Source organism: Aethalodelphis obliquidens, unplaced genomic scaffold, assembly GCF_003676395.1.
Source record: "Aethalodelphis obliquidens isolate GAN/ISIS:26980383/991018 unplaced genomic scaffold, ASM367639v1 scaffold67, whole genome shotgun sequence".
Lineage (NCBI taxonomy): Eukaryota > Metazoa > Chordata > Mammalia > Artiodactyla > Delphinidae > Aethalodelphis > Aethalodelphis obliquidens.
In genome coordinates, this window is record NW_020838011.1 from 7,143,553 (window position 1) to 7,167,746 (window position 24,194).

General features: G+C 34.1%; 1 protein-coding gene across 1 annotated transcript in view; it reads right to left on the reverse strand.

Moving 5' to 3' along the window:
• Window positions 1–22,964, reverse strand: part of LOC113611078 (ephrin type-A receptor 5) — a 44,240-nt gene extending 21,276 nt beyond the window's left edge. The window contains exons 1-6 of the mRNA XM_027089645.1: window positions 22,892–22,964; window positions 21,504–21,629; window positions 20,603–20,788; window positions 7,585–7,646; window positions 5,545–5,754; window positions 2,730–2,879 (exon numbers count right to left, since the gene is read on the reverse strand). Of these exons, the coding sequence (XP_026945446.1) occupies window positions 2,730–2,879; window positions 5,545–5,754; window positions 7,585–7,646; window positions 20,603–20,788; window positions 21,504–21,629; window positions 22,892–22,964 (807 nt within the window). The remainder of the gene's footprint in view (window positions 1–2,729; window positions 2,880–5,544; window positions 5,755–7,584; window positions 7,647–20,602; window positions 20,789–21,503; window positions 21,630–22,891) is intronic.
• Between the last annotated feature and the right edge of the window lie 1,230 nt (window positions 22,965–24,194).

Below are 24,194 nucleotides of genomic sequence, written 5' to 3' on the forward strand. Positions count from 1 at the left end.
GCTCTCAAATGGCTGAAATCAGGAAAAATATCTGTTCCGAATCCTTCACACCTCTTTGTTTCTATGTCCTTTTCTATATAACTTTATATTGTCCATTCACAATGAGCAGTGTGAGTGGACTGATCCTCTGATTATGGGATTGGACAATGGAATGTTGCAGGCTGGGCTTATTCTCACCCTTCAGCCATGGGGAAAATGAGCTCATATCTAGGCTAGCCTGCTGGTCTCTGAAAGAAGATGAGGGCCGTGTGGAGCAGAGCCAAGGTTTACCAGTATACATCAGTCAATCCCCAGGAGCACGAGTAAGCACAGTCCAGATCAGTAGAAACACTTAGAGCATTCACCTAGAATTACGTTCTACTTTGATCTATCATTTTATTTGTGACAGATACAGCTATATCAGGCATAATTTCCTATAAAGTGAGTAATAATCCTACACATATTATATACATAGTTGGGAAAGACTAATAATTCCTACTGATGGAATCAGAATTCAAAATATCTCAAGTGAGAAGGAGTTATAACACTAGGCAAATAAGGGGTAAATGTTTTCCTTGAGTGAAGGGAGCAGGCTTGCTGGCATTACAGAATAAAATACTTTCACAAAAACTAAAGGGAAAAATGGCATTGAAATGAGCCTTGAGAGAAGTTAGAAGCCAAACCATACATCTCAAGTTAGCATTTGGCATTTATCTGGAGAGTAGCAAGTAGCAAATAAGTCTCATCTTTGTCTAGGCTAGATTAATTCATAATAATCATTATATATTGAATTGAATATTTTACATTCAATTAGAAGGTTGATCTAGGCTCACTGGTTGGAAATGAAAGGGAGGATGTAAACATTGATTCAATTGGAAACAGTGTAGTTGTTAGGTATTAAAATTTTGGAGAACCAGATTGAAATTTCTGGTATAACTTTTATTATTTTTGTGGCATTAAGAAAATCATTTAATCTCTTAAGTTTCAGGTTATTAACAGCCAGACAGAAATAATATCTCTCTGATGGGTTGTTAAATGTGTGACAAGAGTTCAATACTTTGGCCATAGTCCTGCCCCTAAAATCATAAGGTTGAAGACAATAGATACTACGTTCTCTCAAATTGAGAGAAACAGAGGCCAGTATCCCTTTACTAGGTCAAGCGAACAGGCCAAAAGAAAACTAATTGTAGCAATTTAGATGACTAAAAGAAAGGGAGACTCACTGCCTTGCAGTATGCTTGTTGAGAGACGGGAATCCATCAGTCTAATTTACTATTGCTATCCGAAAAGAATGCTGTGAAATATTTCTTGGGAAAGCCACAGGGTGACCCTGGCTTCTCATCTGGGGAAATCTGAAGAAGACAGGGTGGCTGGGGCAGCCTGCAATAATATCTAAAAGAGGGAAAACTGGTAGAACATCAAACAAGGATGTGCTTTCCTCAGGTGAAGCAGACATGTGTAAGGTACCATTAGAGACTGTGAAGTGGGGAGCAGGCGGCAAGTGCAAGGAACTCTGGGACATCTCAGTTGGAGTACATCCTCCTCTTTAAGGACCTTGCAGAGAGGAAAGCAAGAATCTGACAATTCTTCCTTACCAATCTTGCTACTTAGGGTCAGGTTGGCCCTGCAGTTGTGGAAAACACTTTGAAATGGATATAAGATTGACTCTGATTTAGATTGGACTTGGATTTTTATATCTGGAAGTGAGTCAATTACTAGCATGGTACTGTTGATTCACCAAAATGCAGCCGGAGAGCTAAAGCACCTGTCTAATAATCCCTGAAGGCATAGGAGCAGGAGATTTTACAGAGCATGGATGAAAGAAATAATTGGAGAAAAAAATAAATCTTTTAAATCAGCATGGTATTTAGTTAAGACTGTTCATTATACTGGTTTTTATATAAAGAAGTAATGAGCTATTAGTTGGTAAATCATTTAAAACAAAGTATGGCATATAATAAGGGCTCAATAAAAGATAGCTTTTATAATTATTTGAAGAAAAAATATCAAATTTCAATGCAATCCAAAATAGAAAGGGCTATATCGAATAGTAACAATGGAAAATTAAAAAGTCAAACACCAAAGGCCATGTAGTCAGGCATCACTCTGAACTTGAATAGAAGATTCTTGCATGGTTTCTTTAATTCCAGGATTCTATTATTCTAAGCCTGAATTATTTCTCCATGTGGGAAAAAAAATCTGTTTTTATCCCAAATTAAATAGACAATATTACTCTTCCTACTTTTTTTTATGTAAATAAACAGATTATTTCTTTTTATCCTCTAAGAGCATCCACTATTAAAGCAATGTCATTCACCCTTTTGGTTTGGAGTTTTAGCTCCCTTTATCAAGTGCATGTCATAAAAACTTGTCTGTCAGTATTCATTCTTTGATGGCTCTTTCTTCATTTTTGAAAATGATACTGACATAAAATGAGTGACACAGCACTACAGTACTGCTAGGACTGTCTAGCAATATTTTATATAACAGTAACTTGCTTTCCTTTGTACTAACTTATTTTGAGCTTCTGCATAAAGGATTTTAATAACAACAAAACTGATCAGAGGTTAAGCAAAGAGTATTTCACTTTTTTAAGCAACTGTCATTTTCAGAAATATATATTATATACATACACACACACACACACACACACACACACACACACACACACACACACACACACACATATAATCTCCCGACTCAGAGAACTGTTTCAATTCAAACTTTAGGGGGAGTAGTTCCATACTTACATCTTGGTTGGTCATCTCCCAGTAGGGTCTCTCTCCATAAGACACAACCTCCCACATCACGATCCCATAGCTCCAGACATCACTGGCAGAGGTAAACTTTCGGAAAGCTATAGCTTCTGGGGCAGTCCATCTGATTGGAATTTTGCCTCCCTACAATTGAAAAAGAAGAAAAAAATTCCCACATACTTCAAATGTATCTAGGGATACTGCTTCCTCACTGAAAAGATCTAGAAAGAGATGTAGCATTTTTAAGTGAATCTGTTTGACAGCATACAGTCTCTTTTCACATATCTCAGCCCATAAGCACTTGTAGGCTGACTACTAATTGGCTGGCTGGAAGCTTTCTAGTTTAAATTCTGTTTGACTACTGGAACACATACAGGACCCACATCTCAATTACAGTATCAGGATGGCAGCTTTAAGTGGGGAAAGCAGGCAGTCAGGCAAATCAATAAGGTAACTTTCATGACTTTCTAACAGAAAGTAAAGGACTCAAATTCCCAAGGTTCTTTTTTCCTTTAATATAGGACTGTAAATAGAAAGTCTTGATTGCTGAATGTAACCATGAGAAGTTTAAATGTTAATAAGACAAGCATGAAAATCAGATATGTTAAAAACTTAGTTAGACTTTCTCCTGACACCTGCAATTTCTTTTAGACTTGATTTCTCTTATTTCCCATTGTCATATTTTTGTGTGTGTTTGGTCAAACTGTTTTTTGGGTTTTTTTTTTAACCAAAAAGGTAAGTATCTAAATGAGATTCAACCAAATTAAAAATTATTAAAATTAGATTACGGGGGAAGACTTACAACATTATCAAGTTTGGGGTTTTTACATGATAAAAACAATGATTTGGTAAGTTTTCTCCTAGTTTACAAGATAACACTTTTATATCCCACCCCTTTCAGGGTAAACTTTTTTCTCCTCATTTTTAAAAGAAGAAAAATCAATGCAACAAACATTTCATCTATAAGCAAATATATTTTAAAAGAGAGAAAGAGAGAAGTGAGTGTTTTGAATATTTTCCTGTAAAAAGACTAATATATGCCTTCCTGTTTTGCAGGAAGAAAAGAAAATTAATTCACATACTAGAAAAAATAGGACAAACTTTCTTTATGAACCAAAGTTTCAGGATATATGAAGAAATAACAATTTCATGTAATGCTTAAAATTGTTCTGAGTTGATGTTAATTTGAATTATTGAAACTAAGTTTGAATTATTTGCTCCTTAGAAATATGGTAGCAGCACATTGAGAAGACTTTCCTGAAACATAACTTTTGTTAATTAATTATTCATAGGCAAGATCACATTATTAGGCCTGGCTATGTGGCACTGGGATCATCTATAATTATTACAATTCCTCTTGAAATTGTAATTTGTCGATTACTTTAAACTTCAGCCTAGAAATTTTCTCCTGGTCCTCTGACCATCATATTGGACATCAATATTATCTGAAGTTCCCTTATTGGCTCATCTCTCAATATATGGATTTTCCACAAAGTGCTGCCACACCCCATTTCCCAGGAGTAAGTCTTGAGGGTCTCAGGATCTCTGGCTCCTCTCCCCCTCCCTCTCCACCAGCATGACACATTCACACAGACCTTGACAAATTTACGTTATGCATTTAACTGAGACACCAACCAGTCATGCTGGGAATGGGTTTTTCTATAACCTCAATCTTGTTTAGGCCAAGTTTATTAAATGTAACTCTAATCCCAGGAGAATTCCTAATTGAGGTTTCATTTAACTCAAATAATGACAATAATAATTAGGTCTAGAAGGAAAGGCGTATTCCACCAATTAATTTATTGATTTATTAAGCTGATAATTTGAAGGCTTTGTTTGCTTAGATAAGTCACTCATGATCTTCAGCATAGTATAATCCTTAACTATCCATAAGTCACAATGCAACAATGGAAAAAAAAACAGCCTTATAATCTATAGTTTATTGTTAGACTATGAGTAGAAGTAATTTTAAAACACTGAATTAAATAAGAAAATGTGTAACATCTATCACAAGAATAAGAGATGACAAAAGTATTCTGTATTGAAACAAAAGTTAGCCACATTGTATAGTGAAAAAGATATAATGATAAATTCCTGTCTTCATAAGAAGTTTAAATATTGAGGATATCTTGATGCCCTTCAGAAGATTTAGAATTAAACAAATGTAGTTTATTAAAAGGGATTAAAATTCAAGAAGTGCAATACATAGACTGTCCAGAAAATTCTGTTGCATCAATTCCCACAGTTTTCCACAGAAAAAGCTGTCAATTATACAACAGCAATTCAGGAAGCAATTACTTTGCTGGAAAAGGGTGTTGATTTATGCTAATTATGACAATGTGAATTAGTGACCAATTTTCCATATATGTGAGCTTAACAATTTACATAGTATAAAAGAAATTAGGCATTAAAATACCACCAGTAATGTTAATATATGTATATATTTATTGCTTTTAATGCAGGAGATTCTCTCTTTAACTTTTTCTTTTACGTTTAATACTCTATATGATTTTATGAGTTGTATCCACTATGAACTCAAACTTTTTATTTTCAGTATCTGCAAGGAAAAAATGAACTACTAAGACTCATAAAGTGAATACTTGGCTTATCTGAATTTAATATTTGAATTTTCTGATATCTAACAAGGAGAGTTATCTGGATTTTTTTAATCCACCTTCCCCTTTTTCTCTCTCTTTCTTCTTATATTGGAGGAATTTCTTTTTTCTTTTTTTTTCTATTTCCTTTAAAATCTTTAAATATTAAATGTCTCTAGTCTAGTATTTCAGAAATTCATTCTGTTAGCTCTTACCCTAGTGGTGTAGGCTGCCTCAGGATCATCTTCCAGTACCCTGGAAAGCCCAAAGTCAGACACTTTGCACACAAGGTTACTATTTATTAAGATGTTTCTGGCAGCAAGGTCTCTATGCACGTAGCCCATGTCAGAAAGGTACTTCATTCCTGCAGCGATGCCTCTCAGCATACCAACCAGCTGGATCACAGTGAACTGCCCGTCATTTTTCTGTAAAGATTATACAGAAATATTAGCCCTACAACCCCAATCACTAAGGGAAAATATGAAAGGATCTTCCTTCAATCCCCAAATTAATATATACTACTACCAAATTCATATGCAATTTCTATCTGAAGGAGAATGGGAAAAGTTAAGTAATAGATAGTTAACTTGAAAATGCGTAACAGTCCTCTGCTCGGTCAAAGCAGATAAAGGCTTTGAAAGCCCTTGACCAAAATCTCACTTATAGTTGCTCTTTTCTGCATTGTAATCCTTTATTCTCAGTCATCAGAGGAGTGTTTTCATCACTTCAACCTAGTGCCTGCCTTGGGTTAACACTGTACATTTTTGAAGTGACTTAAAAGAAGCTGGCTGGTTAGGCATATTGGGGTAAGGAAGAAGTGGCCAGAGGAAGTAAGGGAGAATCTGCAATAGCAGATGGGGGAGGGAGGGACTGAACAATGACCAGGAGAATATTAGCATTTCTTGGAAGCTTGCTGTCTTTGTCAAGGGCACTGGACTTGGTGCAGACACACAGAATAAGGCTCAACTGATGCTTATTTTGAAATAAAGGAAGGATGTGACCTTAAGAGACTGAAGAACTTAATTATATATGTATTAGAAATTTGGCAGCAGAATCTGGTAGAGGCTGGAGATTGAAAGGGAAGTTTGCCTTGTCAGTGGACCCCTGTCATATTCAATGCACAGGCCCTTCTTATAATCGTCATTAATGCCACTGTCCCATTACTTTTAAACAATAGCAATAGTTGCTATATTGAAAGTGAAAAGCTGCCAGACTACAGGTTTAATCAGGCCTGCAAACATGTTACATTGTCTAGAACATGCTATTTATTAATAAAATGAATAAATTTTATGAATAAAATGACTTGCATATTTAAAAATACAATCTTTTCCTAAAATCCAGAAGATCTGACAACATTGGCTACTGTCTGTTATCACATAATGACTCTGCTGGTACAAGTAGTGACTGGCCCTCAGATGAGTTATGAGTCTATTTGACTCTTTAATTAATATAGATGATTTTCATGGACTTTTTAGACATTTTCCTTATTCTGCCTGATATACTTTGAGAGAGTTAAGTACTTATTTTTTGTTCTTTTTAAAAAAATTTTGTTGAAGTATAGTTGATTTACAATGTTGTTTTAGTTTTTGCTGTATGGCAAAGTGAATCAGTTACACATATACATATATTGACTTTTTTTTAGATTCTTTTCCCATATAGACCATTACAGAGTATTGAGTAAAGTTCCCTGTGCTATACAGTAGGTCCTTATTAGTTATCTATTTTATACATAGTAGTGTAGTGTGTATATGTCAATCACAATCTCCCAACTTATCTCCCCTCCCCCCCATTTCCTCCCCTGGTAACCGTAAGTTTGTTTTCTACATCTGTGACTCTATTTCTGTTTTGTGAATAAGTTCAATTGTACCATTTTTTTAGATTCCACATATAAGCGATATCATATATTTGTCTTTCTCTGTATGACTTACTTCAGAGAGAGTTAAGTACCTATAAAAGCTTCTCTTTTTCTCCTTTCCTTCCTTCCTTTCCTCCTTCCTTCCTTCCCTCTTTTATTTTTTTTGGGGGGGGCACATTAATATACACTTAAATAAAACTGTAGAGACACATAATTGGGATTTGTATACATTTTCTGAAGTGGATAATTTTCAGACCAAAGTTAATTTTTGTAGTATAATTATCCTGACTCCAGATATTTCTATTTAAAATTTAGCTTTAAAGTGGCTGGATTTCAACTTCAACATCATGGTCAATATATGAATAACAGTTTGAATAGTTACATTTGTCTCATATCTTACCTTTAAAAATGTATCTAAAGAGCCATTTTCCATATACTCTGTCACTATCATCACTGGTTTACCTGAAAAGAACACAGTGGTATAAACCGTTGCTTTTAGATTTTGTACTCTTATCTAGGAGAAGTTTACTTGGAAGTTTTTATTGTTGTCCAAATTATATACATCTGTTAAAAAAATAGTCCTTTTTGAGTAGCAAATAAATTTATGACATGATGATATCTTAGTATATACTAAATTGGGTCAGTGAGAAGAAAGTATCACAAGAATGATAAAGATTGACATTTAAGATTCAAAAACCCATAATTTTCAATACCAAAATCAATTTATGTAGAAAATGAGTTTAAGGATGAATTTTATTTTAATAGAGGTAATGATATAAAGTGCCAAATAATAATATCCAGCAAAGCGCTGAAAACATATTCATCTTCCTCACAGTTCTAAATAAAAACTCCTGTCCAGTCTAACTACCCTGTTTATGATCCCTGGAATATATGTTGTATTTTCCAAACTTTATTTCTATGTTCTTATAATTCATTTACTTATGGCTACCTCCCTTTCCCCTCTCTGCCACATACTTATGATCTTTATCAACCCCAATTTTTTCATTCTTCAAGACCCTGTTCTGATTCCTCTTGCTGTCTGGAAACTTCTCTTGCAATCATCATTCTGATGGATGAGGTCCTCCTCTTTTCATGTCTGATATAAAACTGTAGCTAGACAGACTCTGGAGCTACACTGCTTGGCTTTGTATCCCAGATCAATCACTTATTATCAAGTGATCTTGGGCAAATCAATTCTTATCTCTGTATCTCATTTTTCTCATCTGTAAAACGGAGATATTAATGGCACCTGCCTCATAGAGTTACTGTGAGTATCCACCAAGTCATATTGTTACCCAGGTCACTTAAAATAGTGCCTGTCACTTAGAATTTGCTATGTATTATTATTTTATAAACTTTATCAACTTTGTTTCTGTGGGGTTTCATTGCTAGATATAAGTCGACTAAGAGAATAGATCATATTTTATCCCTCATAAAATTATGGCAGTGTGTAATATGTCTGTGATACAAGATGAAAAATATAAGATCAAAAATCTTTGCTATAGGGCTTCCGTGGTGGCGCAGTGGTTGAGAGTCCACCTGCCGATGCAGGGGACATGGGTTCGTCCCCCGGTCCGGGAAGATCCCACATGCCGCGGAGCGGCTGGGCCCTTGAGCCATGGCCGCTGAGCCTGCACGTCCGGAGCCTGTGCTCCGCAACGGGAGAGGCCACAACAGTGAAGGGCCTGCGTACCGCAAAAAAAAAAAAAAAAAAAAAAAACCTTTGCTATATGAAAAAATATCTAAAACATGGTTGTTAGTTTTATCACTCCACGCTAACCTCACTATTTTAAAACATGCCCCTTTACTCTTTGATAAAAGTATACTACATACAATTTTAGTGTTAATTTAAACTATTTTTAGGTAAGTAAAAAAAGACCTTATGATAGTAAAATTCTATCTTGTATATCTATTAATTAACTTTTTATATTATAAAGGGAAACAGGGCCTATTCAATTATGAAATGCACTGTAATTAACTTAATGGCATTCTCCAGAAGGGTATCTGTATTTTACTTGAGGAGTGATTCATTCAGGTCATAGAGTTAGAACTTTTATATTTATTCATACAACATTAGTCTGAAATGTAAACAGAGATATAGAAAGTTAGACAATTGCATGAAAAAGAAATAACTAGAAAGAAAAAGGAGTTTTCATTCCAAAATCACTTAAAACTCACTATTTAGTATAATAAGGTAGGTCAGTCTAATTTCTCACTCAGACAATTATCTTCTTTTAAAATACTTTAGAAGCATTATTCTTTGAATGAAATGTGACAAGTAATGCTACAAAGGCAGATGCATTTCTCCTCCTCTTTAAAGTTTGTAAAAGTTATTTAAAAAGGTTGTCTAAAAAATTCATTTGTCATATATTTGTACTATGCCTACGTTAGGTAAAACATCCCATGTGTAAAGAATATACATTGGAGATGTCATTTGATTTGAATTTGGAAGATTGAAAGGGTCACTGGTGTAATAAATGGTGACAGATATTTCAGGAAGAAGAGGCAGCATGGGCCAAGGTATCTTGTCATGAAAGAGTTCATCAAGTTCAAATATGGCTAGAGGGCTGAATTTTGCTTTGTAATTCAGGAAGTGACAGGAAATGAGTTGGGGAATGTTGATTTTTAAAACTGACTGGAAATACAATACCTTAGTTAGAAAAAAAAGAATGACTCGTTGTATTTGTAAATGGCCAAGACAACGTAACAGAAAAAAGGATTATAACTGCATTTTCTCCTTACTATGGCTGTAATCTAAGTTCATGAATTGAGATATGCTTCCAATTTAACTTCATTTTAATGATGCCACACCCATTTTAATGGTCCTCAGACAAACTCTAAATAGACAAAATTTTGCTTTAGGCCCTTTTTGGTCCCATTTTTACATCCTAGAGCCTATTTCCGGCTTTTATTAATGTTGAAGCCCCTTTTCCTTCAAAAGTCCAGAATTAATATGCTTCCCCAAGGGTGACAGCCAAAATATTTGATAACTGCTTTGGCACAGGGACCTACATGTCTGAAGTTCAACCAACCGTAATGCTGGAATATCAGAACGTCCTGGTGTACCAGACATCACCTCTTCATCTGCCTGATTTCTGGAATTCAGAAGTACCCAGAGATGAAGCTGAGTAGGCATATAAAAGGGTAACCCTGGCTTCAGCTTTTTATCAAATAGCATGGGAGTATTTCAATAAATTTACAGCTAATAGAGCCAAAAAATATGTATTTGCTGAACACCAGCTCTGATCAAATTAGGAAAAGGGCTACATTTTCTAGAATCAGCCTGTGTTTCTAGGAATATGTCCTGTGTAGATCTGACTCTCACTTACAGAAATCCGTTGAGGGAGTTGTCATAGTTTAATTGGAATTGGAAGAACTGAATTCCAGCAGATATCCAGAGAATATAGTCTTAGCTTTCCCTCATTGGTACCTCTCAGCTCCTACCACATGAGCAGATGCCTTGTCCATCAAAGTGAAGGCCTAATCAATGTCTACAATTATCTACTCTACCCCAAGCCTTTTATTATTACAGCACTTCTCCTATATTACTACTTCAAAACCTTCAGTTTCCTTCTATTCTCTTTTTCTAGAGAACAGAAGACTTTTTCTCAGTTTCTTTCTCTTCTCTCTGTCTATCCTCTAATTTTTTAGACCCTCTTCTTACAGCTATGGGTTAGTGTTAAATATTTACTACTCCTCACCCAAGGTCTCCTGAGCAGGAGTTGGATAAAATCCCTATGTAAAAATACCTCTTTCTTGGGTAAATTTATTCCTTAAATTCAACCCAGATTCACTGAGCTTAGACGAAAGAATTCATACTCTAAAGAGAATGACTGATCATAAACTTTATTGATATTGAATAATATATATTTGGAAAGAAAAAGTAATTGCTTTTTAGGGAGATCTGCACCTGGTATTCCTCCTATAAGATTTTTTTTAGTATTCATCACTTAGCTTTAAAAGTCAGATTCATTATTTATGATAGTGTAGGTTTTGAAAAATATGATAGGGACCTAAAACACCTCTTTTATTTCAGAAAATGGGGAAAAGCAATTAAAATGCATGTTTGCAAACAAGCATGATCTTCTTTTGTTGACAAGAATAAGACAATTCAGGACTCATTTGGTTATTTCTCATGCTTAAGCCATTTTAATGATAATTATATTTAGTTTGGCATATGTTTTGTCTCAGTTCCTGCTAGCCTGCAAAAATGACATAACATTAATTAATGTGGCTTTACTCTAACCATTGTAAATTCAATAAAATAGTATAAATCATTTTCCATTATCCAGCTTGAAGTACAGACAAAGAGTAAATCTGCCAATAATTTTGAAAGCATATTATCAAAAATCAATATAAAAAGAGCTCATAAAGCATGTCAAAACATGATTTTAATCACAGAGTAGAGTTTTTACATTACTTCATAATATTTACTGAGGACCCAGTTCAGGCAGAGTCTAAGTAGTAATAGAAACACATTATTTGTGGAATTCACCAACCTCATATTTCATCATTTGGTATTGATAATCATAAAAGAACTACAGTTTATTGATATACTGAGTGCCCACTTACAAGGCATGATGTTATTTTTAATTGTAATCAAAATTCTATAACAGTGATATTACAAAAGACTCTTTTCAGAGAAAGAAAAGTGAGGCTTAAAATGATTCAATATATTACCTGAGTTGATTAGTGCAAGTCGTATAAGAAACAAAGTTGGGAATCAAATTCATGTCCACCTGACTATAAAAGTTGTTTTCCTTCCCTCCATACTATGATGCCTATAATTTCCAAATATTTATTTTAAATTTTAAATTTAACTTTAAAATCTCACAAATATTTAGTCTTTTGTGATAATATAAGTTTGATAATCATGACTATGCCATACCAAACTATTCATGCATTAATGGCAGATCTGGTAGGGTTTCAGTTGCTTTCAATAAATAATATGTTTTTATGTATGATCATTACTTATATATGCTCCAAACGTTTTGAAGTGTTCGATAGTGAAGTGGATAGGTCTTGGATTCCACTTATATGAAGTATCTAAAGTAGTCAAACCCATAGAAACAGAAAGTAGAATGGTGGCTGCCAGTGGCAGGGGGAGGGGGAAAGAAGGAATTACTGTTCAATAGGTATAAAGTTTTAGTTATGCAAGACAAAAAGTTTCTAGAGATCAGCCATACAACATTGTGCTTACAATTAATAAAACTGTATCTACACCTAAAAATTTAATAGGGTAGATATCATGATATGTGGGTTTTTCTTACCACAGTAAAACAAAACTGCATTTGCTTCCTTAGTAAGTGATTTTTTTGGTGCTAACGTCCAACAAAATCCAAGAGAGAAGAGAACACGCCATTTCTGGTAAAGCAGTCTTTTTTCACAAGCTGTCTCAAAGTTAGGTGAGACAAACTTTGGGGAGTGTTGATTTAGTCCTTGCTTTTCAGAGCATGGCCCTTGACAAGTGGCATAGCTATCACCTGAGAGCTTGCTGGAAAGGCAAAATCTCAGTGCCCAATCCAATCTATTAAAACAGATTCTGCATTTTAGCAATATCCTCAGAGGCACGTTGTATTTTGAGAAACACTGAACTAGGCTACATCACAAGAGTTGCAACTAAATCTGGGCTTATTATTTTATTTGCATTGGTACTACCTGCTTTTCTGAAACCACAAGTGCATCAAAAAACACGTAGTACCACTTAAGGGTATAAGGGAGCATTTGATTTAGAAACATCACAATTCACTGGAAAACAACTGTCACTGGTTTCTCTTACAAACATTTTACAAGATTTGTAAATAATTAAAAGTAAGCCTGTGCTTATACTTATATATCTATAGTTTTATTTCACTATGCCATTCTATTTGGGTTGTATTCCATTTAGTACATTAACACTTGTAGCTGTTTGAAATTACTTTTATTTTTACTCCAAGGGAAGCTTGGAATAAGAAATATCATGATTCAATTATTAATGGTTAATGGTCACCCAGAAAATGGGACCCTGTGCTTGTAGTAGGAATAGATAATGCTTATCAAGCGGGGGAATGTGAAGGGAGGATGAAGTATGGGGCAATCAGAACTTAGAAAGGTACTCAGATATTTTAATTCCATTATTACCCTTATTTATTGGTTAACACTTTAGGGAAAACTGCTTTTAAAATTATGTAATTTTAATTTTAGGAAAGACTATAAAATCAAAAGCCTCTATACCTTACCTGAAATGGAAACACCAAATGTTTCTATTAAATAGAAATTCCAAATTTTCCATAATATCCTCTTTTATTTCAGATTGTTTATATTGATATAAACTTTCTCATTAGCTGCTCATTTCTCAAATTAGAAATAAATTAGAATTGCTCTGACATTAGTAAAGGTGGATAATTACTTGTGGAGTCAGCAGTGATCGACTTTGCAGAGGAGCTAAGCAATCTAAGAATTAACAATGTGACAGCTTTGTTTTATTAGTAATGAAAATGACTTTAAAAACACAAGGTTTAATTTACTAATAATCAATCTTTGAGCCAGTAAATCTCTGTTTCTATAGATATATATCTTTCAGGTGAGTAGAATTTAGATTTTATCAGAAAAAGTCCTTGTAAATATCTAATAAATATCTTATGTTTATTTATTATACCTTCCTCTTTGCCCTAATAATGAAAAACTAGTATCAAATTAATGAGCTGGCTTCCATTTCTACTGCCGTGTTAAATTTGTTTATTTCCATCATGGTTTATCACTGATAATGGCTCATAGAATTGTTTCCTTTTGTGAAAGGGAAGATATAAAATTCAAGCATATTCATACTGCAAACATTTTCATTTATACTTCTCAGAATCCAATCTTATACACAACATCTGCAATTGGGTGCTTATAAGCCTCTCAAAAGTAACGTGTCCAAAACGGAACTACTGATTACCAACCACAATCTTGCTCCTCCTGGAATTTTCCCCATAACTGACAATTCCTTTCTTCAAGGTACTCAGGACAAATAATTTATAATTATCATTGACTTCTCTTTTTCTCATATTCCACATCTAATCCACAAGAAGACTTACTGTGATTGCCTTCAAAATATCTATAGAATTCAACTACTACTCACCATCTTGTTAGATTACTACCCTGATCTAACCCATAATGAGGTGTGAATAATGACAGTAGTCTCCTCCCTGTCTCCCCATTTCAACACTGGCTTCTACCATCTTTATTCAACACAGCATCCTGACTGATCCTGCTAATGTAGAAATAAGATTCTATCACATCTTGGCTCCAAGGCTCAGAATAAGAGGCAGTCTTTGCAGGGACCAAGGTGTTCACATACTGTCTATTCTCCTATTAAATCTTCAAGTTAAGCTCTTACCAGACTCCTCTCATTCATTCCACTGAAGCAACGCTGGCCTTGTTTTTTCTTGAACATTCTATGCAAGTTCCATTCGAGTCTTGCAGGTTCTTCTTTCTACAACACACTGCCTGCCCCCAGATATCTGTAAGGCTCACACATTCACTTATTCAAGCCTTATCAGAGAGGCCTTTCTCTAAATAAAATAGAAACTACCAACCCTCAATAGAAACAATCCATAATCTCCTAACTTAGCTTTACTTTTTTCATTTAATATATTATAAATGTATTTGCTCAATTAGTTTTTCTCCCCTACCCAAAGGTAAGCTCCATAAAGGCAGGAAATCAGTCTGTTTAATCTCTGCTGTATCCCACTGATTAATAGGAATAGACATGTATTAGGTGATCAATTAATACCTTTTGAATAAATAAATGTTTCTTGTCAAGTGTATACCAAATAATAAAAATGAGGTTAGTAATGTACACTGTAAGAGCTTGGGTTTTGGAGTCATGCAGAACTGCTTTTAAATCTGGTATTATCCTATGCTAGTTTTATGATATTGGATAAGGTATTTAACCTCCTTAAGGTTAAATAAGGTTTTTCCTATCTGTAAAATGAGAACAAATACTAGTGTCTACAGGATAGCATTATTGTGCAGATTAAAGAAGATAATATATAAAGAACATTAACTTAGCACATACTTAAAGTAATATTAATTATTATTAGTAGTTATAACTTATATTTATATGTAAGATCCTGTGAAAAGATCCTCATGCAATTTTCTTCATATGCATATTAATTATTTTTCCTAAAACACCCATAGTTTTATAGAACAAAGTTGCTTAAATTAAAATATAAATTGTATATCACTCTAACTCATTTTAACTGTTTAGATAACTGTAATTTAGTCATTGATTCATTTACTATCATTCATGTCTTTTAAAAAAGTTTTGAAATTCCCTAACGTGTCTGGCCCTGTGACAGATACTAGGGGTGCTGTAAACATATATCAATTTCAAGAAGTTCATGGTGTAGTAAGGACAGAACATGTTGAGAGATAACTATGATACAATGGACAATATGACAAAGTGCAGAGAAATGCAGCTAGAGTTTGTAAGATTGTCTCTGGCTGAGCATTCATTCAACAAATACATGAAATGCTACACATGCTGAGCACAGATCTAGGAACACACAGGTGAGCAAAATAAAACAAATGTAGAACTGGGATGCTTTCCTTTATTCAGCTATTCAACATTATTGAGAGGCCTACTCTATGCCAGGCAGACACTGAGGATGGAAGGAAAAATGAAGAGAAATGACACTGATCTTATGGAGAAGGTCACATTTGAATTAAACTTGAAGGTCGAGTAGAACTGAGGAAAGTGGAGAGGACATGCTAGGGCAGAATGAAGTATCTCCAGGAGCAGAACAAGAACTAGGTAGAGTTTTCTGGAAAGGAAATAGTGTAATATGGAGATATGGCCAAATTATATCAAGTTCAGTATCAAAGTATATGTATTTTGCTTGATTTGTTTGCTCCTGGTGATGAAGCAAGAGAGGAAATTGATTTAATAAAATGTATGGAATGGACTAATATCCATTGGAAAATACCAAAATGGAAAGACTAGTCTGAAGATTGTTGGAATAGCCCTGGGTCATATATAATAAGGGCCTGTAAAATAAAATGGACTTTTACAGGATAGAATGAAATACTATATTTGAAAGATAATTACAAATTTATATAAGTCAGAATTATCTGACAATTTAAATAATCAATTGCCATTGAATGTGTTATTTCCTCAGACATGGAAAGAAAAACAGGGAGACATTTCTTTAATTTTTCTCTAATATTTTGTTTAAATTTATTAATTTTACAGGAGAACTAAGTTTATTTGTGTATTATCCTAGATTAAGAAATATAAGTATGAATATTTAAATAGAAATATACATATTTCAATAGAAATATTATATAACTATAAATATTTCAATAGAAATATTTATATAACTACATTTTATAAACTATATTACATAATTATATTATATAAATATTTATATAACTATAAATATTTCAATAGAAATATTCCTTTGGTCAATTTTTATAATATTTCCATGGGTGGAAAAAATAAATCTTAAAGAACTAAGGCTGCTGCAATGGAAAAATTATAATTTTCCACTTCTAAATTTTATTCCTGAATCTATTTGAATTGTAAAACTGGCTCTATGTATGTTACATTAAAGCATCATGCATTGTGAATGAGTCAATTAAGCCAGGACCTGTGGGTTTCTTACGTCATTTGTCATAAGTCTCTCTAGAATATATATTTATTTATGATGTCTCCTGTTTAACCACAAATCACAGAAGGAATTTGAATGAGGCCCCATATTTCTGTCACGAAAGGCAGTGATAGAGGAAGGAGGAAGGTTCGTGATGGCACCACCCAGAGGAGTGCTACTTCAGACTCCCCACCTCAGCTTCAATCAAAACAATCACAAGATTTAGTTGCACTTATGTCTCATTATCTGTGTGCTGCAGGTTGAGAATAACTGCTGAATAAATTAGCATCAGATCAGATAACATGAAATTAAGGACACAAATAAAGTGAATTGCAACATGGTAAATTAAAAACAAGTTGAAGACTTCCTAAGTTGAACATCAAGAGCTACATTTATTAAGGGGAAATACAGTTTCAATTCAAACAGAAAAAAAAATAAGACAAAGAAGTATTTTAAATATTTACATTTTGCTTTACCTGTATGTGTAACTTCACCGCAGCAACATCAAACAGAATATTTGATTAGAAGATTGGAAATTTAAAGTCTGTATTTTCAACCACAGCCCTGTGTTTTAGACTAGACTTTACAGAATTTAAATATGATCATTTGCTGATAATGGCATTTGCTTCTTAAAATAAAGGTCTCAAGTGCATATAAAATGGTCTATGACAAATTTAGTTGTTTTACTATGAGAAGTTTAGTTGTCTTATATTGCTCAGTCAGGACCCATTCACATAAAACAAATTCTGTAATAAATTAGAGATCTATAAAAGTAGGTGACTACTGGCTCTAATAATTTTGGGATCTTGTCTCCTAATATCTGATGATATTTGATGAATTCACCTAAACAGATTAAACTAAATACTACTATAACTACCTACAAATTTGTTCACACACACACAAATATATCTTTAATCTGCATAAAATTTTTATAAGGCAGGTATGATTTTTTTCTTTTTTGTGACATTGAGGCTCAGAGTGCTTAACTAAAGTGACCATAGATTGGTTTTAGGTTTAAGTGTAATGGGTTTACATAAATATTTAGGACATAATCTGTTTCTTCAAGGAGCAGACTTTTTTTTTCTTCATGGAGCAGACTTTTTTAGCTAGGGAGCTAAAAATATATGCAGAGGAGACAAAATTAAATGAAAATTTGAATAAGAGTTTTGGACAAAGGAGGGAACATTACTGACAGTTGCAAAAATCCTTATACAGGTACAGTGTTCGAAAGAAGGAGCGATTATTTCAGGGCTAAGTGATGAGGAATTATTTCATGGAGGTGATAGAATTTGAATAAGATTTTGAAGGGATTGAAAAGGTAGTTAAGTTTCAGAGGAAGAGGCAATGTAGGCAGGGCAACATATCAATTAAAATGGATTAGGAATGAAATGGATATAGAGGAGTTCAGAGCACAGGAAGAGAAATAAATGGAAAAGTAACAACCATGTGTTTATTAATTACCTACTCTGTGTCATGCCCATTTAAACTTTACCTGTATTAATTTATGTCACCTTCCCAACATCACTGAGGCATTCTTACCCCATGTCATTAGTGAGGAAACTAAGGTTCTGAATGTATAACCAACTTGTGCAAAGTCACATAGTAGTTTATGGCAGAAGCAAAATGAAAATTGGTGGCTAGAGCCATAGCCCATGTTCTTGACCATTATGCAGTACTGTTTTCCATGATCATAATAGTGATCTGGCACTCTTCTACACATTACAGCTTAACTCAATACAGGATGGATTGGCTGTCTACATATAGGCATTAGTTTTACATATACCCTGGGTAAGAGGAACTCATGGTCCTAGTTTATTTGAGGAAGTGAAACTTAGCAGTCATATTATGGATGGAAAGAAGACATGAAATATATCAAATATTTTGCATCCTATTATTACTATGACTATCATTAAGAAGTATGTTTTATATTAGATAATACCTTTCCGGCATAGGAAATAATTTTATTCAATCACTGTTATGATTCTTGTTCCCATAGTATCTAGCCCAGCACATGCTATCACTAATGTCCTTTCAAAGTCCTTCCCCTCAGATAGAGTATAGTCCCGTTCAAATTCTGATTTCATTTTATTGTACCTGTGACCATCTCCCTCACATCATATTCTCACTTAAAATATTCCTCCCCATTCATCATAGGGCATGATTTTGTAAAATATTTTAATTTATTTTATTCCTTCAAAAAAATATATATTTTCTTTGTCTCTCACCTGCGTTGTGTCCCTGTCTCTTACCTATTTTTAGGCATGTACTCAACTGGGGGAAAGAAACACATCTAAGTTTTTTTTTGTTTTTTTTTTCCTTAATAGATGTTTATTGGAGTATAATTGCTTCACAGTACTGTGTTGGTTTCTGTTGTACAACAAAGTGAATCAGCCATATACATACATATGGGCAGAGGACCTAAATAGACATTTCACTAAAGAAGACATACAGATGGCTAAGAGGTACATGACAAGTAACACACCCAAGTTTGAAGAAACCCACATGGCTGCAGGTAATTTTATTCCTATGCTACATTCCCCTATGGGCATTCTTACTGGAGATGTGTATCTCTTTGAGACATGGAGAAAAACAATCTCCCAGCAATACAGGCTGATTCAAAAGTTCTGCCAATCATCAACATGATAATTTTAGCTAAGGTATTTTTCTTCTGTGTTCTCATCTGTGACCTACTGTGAATGAATCATGATTTGGGAATTAACTGGTTATAAACCAGTAATTTTTTTGGTTGTTGTTTCTTTTGTTCCTCTTTATTGGAAAAAAGTTTTTATTGTTGTTGTTTTTGTTTTGTTTTCCATATTTAAAAGCTAAATGGCATAAATGGAAATCCAATAAATTTAAATTACTTCATCGGTTGAGAACATTTATTGAACATACATTGCTGCTATGCACATTTGGCAATATATAACTTAAAACTTGATTAACAGCAAATGGAAGTTGAACCAGTGCTTGAAAAAAGTCTAAAGCGTGTTCCTTGCCAAATGTTTCAGACAATTTTACAAAGTGGTATGAAGTGTATGAGGTATAAAGGAAGGAAAAAGATACATAGGAATGGCAAAGAAAAAATGGATTAAAAGAAAATAAAGGCCTCAGTTATGTGTCACATAAATACTTTATTGAGTGACTGAAGAATTATTTGAAATCCTTATATTGGGAAGCTAAACAAATAACCACATTTACAAGACACTAACAAGAATCTGAGAGATGTGAAATTCCAGACATATCTGAGTAAAAACAGGATTTCCTTTAACAAAATAATTAGTCTCAAGGAACTTTCCCAGTCTTCTGAGGCAATTGCTTTCCTTAGAACTATTAAAATATCTCAATGAAAAAAATCAATAAAAGAAATACATCTGGCTATAAAAAAAACCACTTAAAAGGTGGTGGGCATCTATGGTTACAGTAATCCTATTAAATGCTAAACTTCAATGCCTCAATCAAAACTTTGAAGTTAATATTTCATTAGGATAAAAAGTGAAAGAGCCAAGAGGAAAAAAAATTGATACTTTTACTGCTCCTTTTATCTGGATACATTTTCTCTGGTGCTGAATTCATAGTAAGTGAGTTAACACAAATATTTCAAATAATAAATAGAAATTCGGGTTCACTGAAGATCAGCTTTGACAAGAATCTACTAAAATATAGGACAAATACTATTAATATTAGGGAAATTGTTAATCACATTATGGCCAGTTTTCTCTTTAGCCTGAAATTAATAATAATCTAATAGAAGAAATTCAGATATTTATGATCACACACACATGCATAATTTGTCATTGTACTTACTTTTGGTCACAACACCTTCTAAGTGAATGATGTTAGGATGGTCAAACTGCCCCATGATACTTGCTTCACCCAGGAAATCTCTGCGTTGCTTTTCAGTATAGCCTACTTTAAGGGTTTTAATTGCCACAGGTAATTCTCTTTTTCCTGGAAGTTTCAAACGTCCGCTACAAACTTCACCAAATTCACCTTGTGATAAAGATATAGAAAACACAGAAACTCATTACAAATCCCTACTCTAACAGTAGTCTAAAGTTCTCTTAGAATAGTAAGCTTTAGATAAAACAGAGTTGAAAGGGAGTCAAACTTCCTTATCTATGTTAAATTAATGGTGCATTGGGAAAAATCATTTACAGGTGATCGTAAGACACATTGGGGGCTATTAGTTTCATCACTCTCACCTACAGAAACCTTAATGGAAACATTAGAAAGAAATTAAAAGCAACTGACTGAAAATCACCTCCTTCTTCCTTGCTTTCTACTCTAGCAGTGACACTAATGAGAAAAGAAAAAAGAAAAGGGCCATAGCAGGACAAAAAAGAAACAGTCTTAAGGAAGAGATGATTCATAAGTAGAATAATTGGGTGCTTGAATTTTGTAAATACTTTTGGGTATTAAAAATTATATATATTATATATGAAATATAATAAACAGTAGATGGTGCAAAACACTATGTTTGAATATACATTTTTGCTGGTTTGTTTTTTTTCATAAACCAAACATTTGTTGGTTTAAGTATGAGCTAGGCAGAAGGTAATATTAAAATATGGTCAATTATATACCACCTTGAAAGCAAGTCAATTACAAAGGATTAAAAACATTCTGAGTTAGATCAGGACATTGATATATTACATGTTATAATATAAACACAAGTTAAAAGTCCGAGTTAAACACACCGTCTTACCGGCTCCAATAACTCTTTCAATGGTGATGCATGAAGCTTCTATCTCCTTGGCGAATTCATGGACAGCTTGATTGGGATCCTCATAGGTGTGTGGATCAATATAAGTTCTTACTCCTGGCAGTTTAACTGTAAAAATAAATGGGCATTACAATCGAAGTGCTTGTGATGGATGAGTGAAATTATAAACGTTATTAATGTACAACTATGGTTTAAATCCCCAATTCCTAGAAGTGACAGAGCTGCAAGGACAGACCCTCTCCTGAATTATAGGAGTCATTTGTACAGCTCTCAGTTTTATAATTTTAGAAATCTGAATTGTTGGCATGCACAAGAAGAAGTGCATATGTGATGACGTATTTGAATAAGGACATCTTTCAACACTAATGTTCAGGAGTCAGTCTCTGAGGCAAACTAAGACACTTTTGTTTACTAAACTGGACAATGAAATACTACTGGTTTAGTTGTTGGTTTGTTTTCTTATGCTTTCCTTAAAATCTCATCACGGATGATTAGTTTAGGTTTTACAAAAATAATTTAAAATAACTTTTCTGGTGCTTTGGTCCTATAAGACTGACAAAGAAGTCAAGAAGAAAAGAGAAATTCACTCTACTGTTGCTGCAGGGCATTATGCAAGTCTCTTATGCTCTATGAGCCTCAGTTTCATCACATTTTAAAGGCTACCAATATTACCCTCACAGTATTTTTTGATGATAAATAACATTAAATAAGATAGTACTGTGAAAATGGACTCAAAAATGCTTTGCAGCATGAATTATGGCTTTCATGATTTTGACTTTCATGGTCATGGCAGACTGACAAAAACAAAAAACCTCTTTTTGTCATTTACTTGGCAAATCAACTCGCACTGTACTGTTTATTAAAAAATGAACATATTAAAATAATAATAAAATTAGAACCCATTTAGGCAGATTTGTTTTTAAATTTTTTATTATTGGAAAATTTTAGTTACTCAAAGGTAGAAAGAATTGTTTAATGCGTCTCCATGTACCCAGTTTAAAACTGTTATCAATTCATTAGATAGACATTTAGTTAATGATTTTGAAGGAAGGGATTTTGTAAATTTCTTAGACTTAATTTGTCCCATCCTCTTTTTCTTTAGAAGTTTATAATCAGTATGAACAATAATATCAGAAAATCATATTTCCTATAGTAGTTCTCACTACATTAATCACATCTGAGAAAAAAAGGCAAAAGTCTTAGGAACTTTTCATTCTGGGTTATTTGGTAAAAGGATTATAAAATAAACATCTTGATTTTATAAACAGCAGAACCTCAAACTATCTGCTACTCATGCTTGTGATTAATAGTTCGTCTAGCTTCAGAGTTTTAAAAAACATTTTGGCATGGGAGGTGACTGAAACCCATACCAGGACTGACTTGTAGGGTCATCAGCTCTCTGCTTTGACTGTGATATGGTTGGAATGGGGCTAAAGTCTCCATGTTTCTTGGTGTTTCTATTTTATTTATCTTCCACCCTTGTTCTGTGGGTTCTTTATCTTGAAGGACACAGATAACAGGCCACGGAGTCTAATATGTTTGCTTGAACAGCCTTTTGGCAGTTTTCAACTTAGTTTTCTGGGAAGACCAGAAAAAAGCCCACCAGTGATCCGGATTGAGGTGGGCATCCTAGCTACGAGACTGTGAACGTTTGGGTGGGTTTCTTCCCTTTGGGGTTTCTGTTTCAGTAAAATGAGGCTTTTTGGTATAGTGATATAGTGGAGAAAATACAGCCTTTAGAGTAGAAGAGACCAGTAAAAACGACCAGTGTTTGAATTTCCTCTCCATGGTTTTTATATTTCTCACCTGTAAAATGGGTTGTTTCAAGAAAAAAGTTATTTTAAAGCACCGAGGGCAGTGGCTGGCACATAGCCAAGTGCTCAATATATTGTGGCTACTCTTATGATCAAAATGAGGAAGCTGCAAGCAGAAAAATAGGCAAGAGAAATGGATAGGTAATTCACTCACTAAGAAATATAACTGGCCAGGAAGTGTATACTCAACCTCACTTGTACCACTGTTTTTGCTCATCAAATTGACAAACATAAAAATATACATAATATCCATTGGTGAAAGTTTAAGCAAATGGGCATTCTCCTATACTGTTCATAAAGCCTCTTCTGAGGTAGTTTTGGTAATATCTATCAAATTTTAAATGCATTGCTCTTTTTTTTAAAAAATTAATTTTATTTATTTTTGGCTGTGTTGGGTCTTCGTTGCTGAGCAGGCTTTCTCTAGTTGCGGCGAGCGAGGGCTACTCTTCGTTGCTGTGCGGAGGCTTCTCACTACAGCGGCCTCTCCTGCTGCGGAGCACGGGCTCCAGGCGCATGGGTCTCAGTAATTGTGGCACGTGGGCTCGGTAGTTGTGGCTCGTGGACTCCAGAGCGCAGGCTCAGTAGTTGTGGCACACAGGCCCAGTTGCTCCGCGGCATGTGGGATCCTCCCGGACCAGGGCCCGAACCTGCGTCCCCTGCATTGGCAGGCGGATTCTCAACCACTGAGCCACCAGGGAAGCCCCTGCATTGCTTTTTAACTCAGCAATTTTGTTTCTAGGTATCTGTTATATATAAATATACACATGAGTATACAAACATTTATTGAACTATTGTTTTTAATAGAGAGAACTGGAACAATATATTATAGAACATTGTAGTATGATCCTATTTATGTTAA